The sequence below is a fragment of the Ceratotherium simum genome, chromosome 3, assembly GCF_057802395.1.
Source record: "Ceratotherium simum simum isolate JZ-2026a chromosome 3, ASM5780239v1, whole genome shotgun sequence".
NCBI classification, from domain to species: domain Eukaryota; kingdom Metazoa; phylum Chordata; class Mammalia; order Perissodactyla; family Rhinocerotidae; genus Ceratotherium; species Ceratotherium simum.
The window spans coordinates 27,820,814-27,829,884 of record NC_141902.1 but is presented as its reverse complement, the minus strand read 5'-3'; the positions used below and the strand labels follow the sequence as shown (position 1 = coordinate 27,829,884).

At 37.6% G+C, this 9,071-nt stretch overlaps 1 protein-coding gene across 1 annotated transcript; it reads right to left on the bottom strand.

The window, feature by feature from the left end:
* Positions 1–6,078: 6,078 nt before the first annotated feature.
* OR5AU1 (olfactory receptor family 5 subfamily AU member 1) lies at positions 6,079–7,166 on the bottom strand. The gene has a single exon (XM_014780998.2). The coding sequence runs from the start codon at positions 7,109–7,111 to the stop codon at positions 6,176–6,178; it is 936 nt and encodes a 311-aa protein (XP_014636484.2). The 5' UTR covers positions 7,112–7,166; the 3' UTR covers positions 6,079–6,175.
* Positions 7,167–9,071: the final 1,905 nt, after the last annotated feature.

Here is a 9,071-nt window from a genome sequence, read left to right as displayed (position 1 = left end):
GTTTTCAGTTCTGTCTCAGGGGTAATTTTTCCACGAGTCGTTGTAAATTGGCTGTGTCCACGGGAGGGGGTGAGTTCCGAGTCTGCTTACGCCGCCATCTTGACTCCTCTCTCCATCTGAGTAGTATTTTGTAGTTTTCAATGTACGGATCTTTTATGTGTTTTGTCAGATAAAAATCAATTGATCATGAATTCAAAGGTTTATTTCTGGATTCTCAATTCTGCTCCATTAATCTACATGCCTATCCTTACGCCACTACGCCACTATTTTAACTACTATAGCTGTATAGGAAGTTTTAAAATTGGGTATGTATTCCTCCAAATTTATTCTTCTTTTCAAAATTGTTTTGGGTATTTGAGTTCTTTGCATTTGCATAAATCTTAGGATCAGCTTGTCAATTTTTAAAGAAAAACCCTGCTGAGGCTTTCCTAGGGCTTGCACTGAATCTGTAGATCAATTTGGGAATTACTGCCATGTTAATGCTCCTGGTTATTCCAATCCACACACATGGAATGCCTACATCTATTTAGATCTTTTCTAATTTCTCTCAGCAAGGTTTTGTGATTTTCAATGTACTTGTCTTGCATTTATTTTGTTCAATTTATTCCTAAGCATTTAATTCTTTTTGGCACTATTTGAAAGAATTGTTTTCTTAGTTTCATTTTTGGGCTTTTCCTTGCTAATATATAAAAGTACTTCTATACTGATTTTGTATCCTGTAACTTTGCTGAACTTGTTTATTAGTTCCAGTAGGTTTTTAAAATAAATTCCTTAGAATTTTCTACATTTAGGATCTTGCCTCTACAAATAAAGACAATTTTTCTTCTCCCTTTATAATCTAGGTGCTTTTTTTCTTGTATTAATGCACTGGCTACAACCTCCAGTACAATGTTAAACAGAAGTGGCAATAGTAGATATCTTTGCCTTGTTCCTGATAGTAAGGGGAAAGCATTCTTTCACCATTAAGTATGATATTAGCTGTAGGTATTTCATAAATGCCTCAGATCAGGAAGTTGAAAAAAAATTTGCTATTGGGTTGAAGTATAAATCATAATAAGAACTAAAATATACACAGAACTTGATAGTGAAAATACTATATTTCAAAACTTGCAGGATGCAGGTTAAATGGCACTTAAGAAATTTGTCTTAAATGCTTATATTCAAAAGAAGAATGAAAAAATTAATGAGCTAATCAAATAATATGATTTTTTTAATTTAGAAAACTAATGCTAAACAGTACTATCCTTAACCTGATAAAGTTTTTCTACAAAAAACCTAGATCAAACATCATATTTAATAGTCAAATTATTAAAAAGCATTCCCTTTAAACCAAGAATAAGACAGAGGTGTCTTCCTTCAACATTTCTATTCAATATTGTGCTGAAGTTCCAAATCAATGCAGTAAAGCAAGAAAAAGAAGTTTTTAAGTATAAGGATTAGAAAGGAAGATGATAACATATTATCTGATTATCTCCGTTAAAATACCCCCAATCTACAGATAAAATTTTGTATTAATAAAGAAAGTTTAGCAATTATTTGGACAAAAAATAAATACACAAAAGACAATTTTACTTCTGTACATGAGCAACAAATACCCAGGTAATGTTATTTTTTAAAATACTATTTATAAGGTACATAGATATGCAAAAATATGAGGTCCCTAGATATGCAGAAAATATTAACAAAATTATGAAATTCTAATGAGACATTAAAGAAAACCTAAATAAATACAGGGATGTACCATGTTCGTGGATAGGAAGATTCAATATCATAAAGATATGAATTCTCCCAAACTTGTCTATATATTCAGTACAATTCCAATAAAAATTCCAACAAGATTTTTCATAGAACTTGGCAGGCTAATAAATTTTAAAATTAAGAAAAAAAAAGCAAAAGGTCAAGAATTACCAAGATACACCTAAAGAGAAAGACCTAGGCTACAGGCCAGGTGATGGGGGTGGGGAATATGCCCCACAAGATACGGACTTATTGTAAAGATATACTAACTAAGACAGTGTGCTATCAGTGCAGAGAAATACAAATGCACCAATGAAATAGAATAGGGAATGCACGGGGGCTGGCCCCGTGGCTTAGCAGTTAAGTGCGCGCGCTCCACTACTGGCGTCCGGGTTGGGATCCCGGGTGCGCACCAATGCACTGCTTGTCCGGCCATACTGAGGCTGTGTCCCACATAGAGCAACTAAAAGGATGTGCAACTATGACATACAACTATCTACCGGGGCTTTGGGGAAAAAAAAAGGAGGAGGATTGGCAATAGATGTTAGCTCAGAGCTGGTCTTCCTCAGCAAAAAGAGGAGGATTAGCATGGATGTTAGCTCAGGGCTGATCTTCCTCACAAAAAAAAAAGAATAGATGGGCCGGCCCTGTGGCTTGGTGGTTAAGTGCGCGCGCTGCGATGCTGGTGGCCCGGGGTTCGGATCCCGGGTGCGCATCGAGGCACCACTTCTCTGTTCATCCTGAGGCCGAGTCCCGCATACAGCAACTGGAAGGATGTGCAGCTACGACATACAACTATCCACTGGGGCTTTGGGGGGAAAAATAAAAAAATAAATAAAATCTTTAAAAAAAAAAAAAAAAGAATAGAGAATGCAAAAAGGGACTCACGCATGTGTGGAAACTTTATTTATGACAGAAGTGGCACTACAGATCAGCAGGATATTGAGTGCCTATGCAAGAAATGGTTCTGGGACAACTGGAAGAAAAAAGAAATTTAATCCCAACCTAACACCAAAACAAATGTGAAGGCAAAACTTTTAAAAACATTTAGAAGAAAGCATAGACTATCTTTATGATCTTACAGTTGGGAAGAATTCTTAAGACACACATTAAAAAAATTCACACCAGAAAGGAAAGAACTGATAAATCTGCTGATATTAAAATTCAGACCTTCTATTAATCAGCACATCATAAAGAAAGTAAAAATAAATAACATTTTAAAATGACATAAACTAGGTAAAGATATTTGCCACACATTTAACCAACAAAAGATTAATTTTCAGCATACAAAAAAAATACAGATCAAAAAGAAAAAGACATGAATTATGAATAAGCACCCCTAGAAGATAAAGCAAGAATGGCTCCTAGTAGATTGGTAATATTGTCTCTTTAGCTGGATTGTGAGTGATTGCATTTTATTTTTAATCATTGTATGATAGATAGATACATAGATAGATACATAGATAGATACATAGATACATAGATACATAGATGAAAAATACATTTAAAATATTCTTTCATAGATTTTCAATATTTAATAACAACTGCTTGACAAAAGAAAAACAAAATAAATAAAAAGAAAGAAGAAAGAAGGAATTAATAAAAAAAACCCTGAAATTAATAAAATGAGAAACTGACACATTACAGTAATAAGAAGAAGAACCACAAAACAGAATGTGTTAAAAGGTTAATAAAGTCCTCTGTCAAGCATTACTAAAGAAAATAAAAGAAAACAAACAAAAATATGAAGAATGTATAAGGCAATATAATCACAGATACAAACAAAAGAAAGAAAAGTAGCTACTACTTACGGAAGAGTTACTGTATGCCAGCCACTGTTTTAGATACTATGTCATTTAATTTTCACAAGTATCACAAGTATTATGTCATTTAATTTTCACAACAGTTCCAGACATGAGATAGGTTTTATTGTTATCCCTATTTCCCAGATGAAAAAAACTATAGCACAGAGAGCTAAAAGGACTTCCCCAAGGTTACATAGCTAGTGAGTGAATTAGAATCTAGGCAGCCTAGCACTTCAGTATATGTCTTTAATCATTCCTCAAGATTGCCTTCCTTCAAATGTTCATCTCATAGAATTTTAGAGTCCAGAAGACCCTTCCAGACCACTTAATGCATTTCTCTCATTTTACAGAAGAGGATTTGTTTTTCTTACATTGTCCTAAAAATGGAACAAACTATCTGGAGAGACCCAGAGGAGTCAGTGTAGATGGTGCTGACCTAGAGAACAAGCACAAAAATTATAAGAGAACATTATGTGCAACTCATGGCAATAAATTTGAAAATCTAGAGGAAGGAAATAATTTTTAAGTGAAACACAAATGATCAAATTGAATTAATAATCAGGAAAAAAAACCCAAAATTAAACCAATAATCATAAAAAATTGGAAAGGTATTTAAATATTTACCTTTCAAAAAGACACCAGTCTCAGATGGTTTTAGAGCTGAGTATATATCATTTTTAAATAACATATATTCCTATCTTATTTAAATTATTCCACACTATAGGAAAAGAAAGAATTTAAACACATTTTATAAATCTAGTTTACTCTTAATACTAAAACATAATAAAGATGATACAAAATGACAACAGACCAGCTTTATCTTTGAATATAGATGCCAAGAGTCTAAATAAAATCTTTGCAAATCAAACCCAATAGTCTATTAAAAGAAAATCAGTTCATGACCAAGTAGAATTCCAGGAAACAAAATGGTTTAACATTAGGAAATCTGTGTCTTCAATTCACCACGGGAACAAAATTAAGGAGGAAGATCACATCATTATATCAAGAATCATTAAAAAGTATTTGATAAAAAGTCAGCAGCCATTTCTAATAACAGTTAATGTTTATTAAGTGTTTTCTATGCGCCAGGCATTGTTCTAAGTGCTTTGCTTGCATTAACTTACTTAATTCTCCTAACAACAACTGTATTGCTGCAATTATTATTATTATTCCTATTTTATGAAAGAGAAAACTGAAACTCAGAGAGATTGAATAACGTCACACATAAAGGAAATGATGGAGCTAGTATGTGAACCAAGGGGGAGTGGCTGTACAGCCCACATCCTTATCAGCTATACACTGCCTCTAATAAAATCTCTAGTTAGCACTAAGAGGAAATAGGTATACCTAAATATGATCAACATTAAATACTAAAGGCTAACAGTAAACTTTACAATAAAAGGTGAAATTTCCATGGAAATTCAGGAACAAGTTCAGTGTCAGGGTCTTTGTGAGGGTGTGTCAATATGTAACACCATTCTTCCCCTCCTGATTCTAAACAATTTGGAAAAAGGATAAAATATGATCAGATAGGAAGCAAAACATCAATTGCATTACTGTTAAAGGCTAGATGAGGGCACATGGATTGCACCTGTGGGAAAATGGTCTTTATGAAACTGGACTCCAGAGTTAAGACTCTTTGCTGAACCAGTCGTGGATGCGCTGGACCAAGGCAGGTATCTGCTTGTGAGGGGACCAGCCAAGCATGCCTGGTTTATTTTTCTCAAGTTTATCAATGAGGGCACAGAGCTCAGGAATATCATGCTTGATTGAGCTCCCTCTACATAATTCCTCTTATTTAAAAAGATTTAATTTAATTCAATCACAACTTATAAATTAGCAAGAACAGAACACTAACAGGGACAACAAGCCTTTGAGAAAGGCGGAACATTCCTCATCTCACTTGGTGAGAACTTAGGGGCTGATGTAAAGGAAAAGGTGAGGGAACACGCAAATGTCTATTATGTGCTGAGTGATTTACCTGCAATATCTAATTGAATACTTAATTTAAAACTCACACCAATTAAAAGATGAGGTATCTGTGACTTAGAAAAGCTGAGTAATTTGCCCAAGTTTATTCAGTTTGAAAGTGACCAAGTGGCTATTTGGCCAGGCAAAAAGTCAACGAAGACAATGAAACATTATGTGAAGGTTGTCATAAAGTTGTTGTTCAGTGTCATTCAAATAATTAGACAACCAAAAAAATTTTTAAGCCATGTAGTCAGTTTTTATAAAGAAGAGATTGTAAAGAATGGGGAGGATTTCCCCAAGCAGACAAGGACTTCGAATTAGTTAAGGGGAGAACTTTATTATGAAGAATATAAATGTCAGTTTCTAATAATAGAATAAAATATTCACAAACATGGAATTATGAACGTAGCATCTGAACAAAGGCATAACTAAATCTTGCCAATAGGTCCAATTATGCAAAAAGCAGACACTCCCTTCTCACTTCTTTTACTCTCCATGACACTCTCAATTCTTTCTGCGGCACGTAGATGCAGAAGCACCTGTAGACCAGAGAGCATGCCCAGTACTCATGGGGACGAGCATGGCAATGTGCTCAGGTTAGTACCACACAAGGTAAATTTCCCTCAGCTCTCTAAAGACACATTGGTAATGAGTTGAGAAGATCATTCCATTATTTTCCTGCCCAAAACCTTTCTTAAAGCTTCTTTCACATCCTTGTTTCTCAAAGAGTAGATAAGGGGGTTCAGCATTGGGATCACCACTGTGTAGATTACAGCAACCGTGCGGTCTTGGGTCAGGGAGTAGCTGGACCTGGGGCGCAGGTACATAAAAAGTGTTGTGCCATAGAAGAGGCACACTATAGCGAGGTGGGAAGCACAGGTGGAAAAGGCCTTGAATCTGCCCTGGGCTGAGTTCATTCTCAGGATGGCGATGAGAATTAAGAGGTAGGAGACCAAGATGGTTAGAGTGCAGCTCAAAAGGTTGAAACCAGCAAAAATGAAAAGCAGGATTTCACATAGCAAGGAGTCCACACAGGATAGAGACAAGATGGGCGGGCCATCACAGAAGAAGTGAGTGACCACATGAGCACCACAGAATTTCAGACTGAAGATGCAGCTTGTGTGGATAAGAGAATTGAGAAATCCTGCACCGTAGGAGCCTACGATCAGAAAGGCACAGATCTCAGGAGACATGGTGATTGGGTAGAGCAGGGGGTTACAAATAGCAGCATAGCGGTCGTAGGCCATGGCAGCAATGAGATAGCACTCACTGGTGGCAAAGCCCGCATAGAAGAACATCTGAGCCATGCAGCCAAGATAGGAGATCACCTTCCTCTTGGCCAAGAAGTTCACCAGGGTCTGGGGGACAACCGTGGAGGAGTAGCAGAAATCCAAGAAGGAGAGGCTCTTCAGAAGGGAGTACATGGGTGTGTGCAGGGTGGCACTCACGTGGATCAGAAGGAACATGATCAGATTCCCCAGCAGAGTGATGGTGTACGTGCCCAGGAACACCACGAAGAGCAGCATCTGGAGCTGGGAGTCACTGGTCAGGCCCAAGAGCTCAAACTCAATCCCTCGGCTGAGGTTTGCCTCTCTCATATTTCTCCAGTGCTCTGGGGTGGAAAGAGGGGACCACTAGAAATGAGGTGGAACACCCAGGGGGTCTCACTGGGTTTAGTTCTGCCCTAAGGACAGCCTTATGAAGGTTAGTCTCACTGAGGAAGTCCGGCTTTGTAGATGGAACTCCGTCATAGAGAAGGTCTTCTCTACTTGGTTGGTTAGTTAATTAGGAAGCCTCACTTGAGCAGCGATGGAAAATATAAAAGAAATGTACACAGTTTGTTCCCTCAGAGATCTTTAAAAAATGCTAAATAATGAAATAGTTACTTACCAAATATTTAGTGACAGTCTTTCATATGCTTAGTTCTGTGTTCCCCGCTTCAGGAATTCAAGAGTGTCTGACCTCAGGAAGCTTATATTCTAGAAAGAGTACATTTCATGTTTAAGAACACAGGGTCTGGCATCAGAATGCCAAAGTTCCAAGCTGGGACCTCACCACTAACTAGGTGTGTAACCTTGGGAATGTTACTTAACGTCTCTGAGTCTCAGTTTTTCTCATCTGTACAATAGAGAAAATAGCACTAATCTCAAAAGATTGTTGTAAAAATTCAACAAGTTAATTCATGTCAAACACTTGAACAAAGCCTGGCACATTGAGAAAGTTCAAAGAATGTTAGTTTTGATTATTCTTATTAGGTAGATGGACCTAACACATAACTAAACCCCATAAATAAAATAAAACAAGGACAAAATTTGGCAAGCAACCTACCACCGAACAATATGACAGAGATACATGTGCTAAGTCGGAGTGACTAAACACGCCTTCAGAGGATCCTGAATGTTCAGATGAGTTGAAGGTGGTTCATTAGCTTAGCTATAAAATTGTCTCTTTGAACTTGGCACAGGCCAGGCACTACTATGGGTTCTAAAGGTGATGAGGGTTGGGGATGGGGAGAGATGGGGATGGTGTAGGGCTGTAAAGAGCAAACTGAGACCTTGCACTCAGCAGCATTGGCCAAGGGGAAAGTGCCACATATCCTTCACGAAGGCACCAGTCATTTCCAGTGAATAGAATCACCCAGGACCCAAGGGCTGTCGGGGCCAGTGGGGAAGGAACAGCCCCTCCCTGGGACTGGGGCTTTGTAAAAAGGCCTTTTCTATTCAGAGAATGAACAAGGCCATGGATACATTACCTAAACATTACACTCTTCTTCTCCATTGGCTGTTTGGCCACCCATGTTCCTGAATTACATCTGGGTCCCGGAGTCTGTTAAATACCCTGGGAGGACTCTCAGTTGCAAAGACTTTGAAGCCAGGATATGTGATTGAGGTAGGACAGAAAAGGGCAAAAGTGAGCTCCCTCTTCCTGCCCTGAGGAGAGTAAATGAATAACACAGCTGTAAGAGATGTTGGGAGGATTCAGGAAAGGAAAGAACTGCATTGAACAGGCAAAGATTGTAGTTCATCCCACTGGCAGAGTTTCCAGAATCAGCAAACTGCCAGGGCAGGGGAAGACTCTGACATATGGATAACTAAATTTAGCTGTCAAGTAGGTAATTAAGGCACTATGGCTGTTGATAGAACACTGTGAGTGGTGACAAGAATAAAGCATTGTAATGCCCAGAGAGGTAACATGCCCTAATAAAGTTGAGACACTCAAAATATAAGAGGGCAAATTTGAACACAGAACAATGGTAACTTCTTTTAGAGCATGTGGAGCGTAACTCTGATTCATTTGATGTTACTGAAATGTAACATTCAGCCATTCTTAACTCAACATCTTCTAGTTTATAATAAACCCTGTTACTGTAGGAATATGGGCAGCCCTAGATTTGGGTTACAAATGTCATCAGCCCCATTGGCGTCAAAAGCCAACTCAGCTTCAAGGCAAATTACAAGGACTTCAGAGAAATGACTGTAAAAATTCCAGGAGGGAATAACTTATAAGAACTTTAAAGAAGTTGAGGAATTGTTGTTAATTGTAGAGTAGAACTTCTTG

Coding starts and splice junctions, on each gene's coding strand:
- OR5AU1 (XM_014780998.2), bottom strand. CDS start 7,111: ATGAGAGAGGCAAACCTCAGCCGAGGGATTGAGTTTGAGCTCTTGGGC.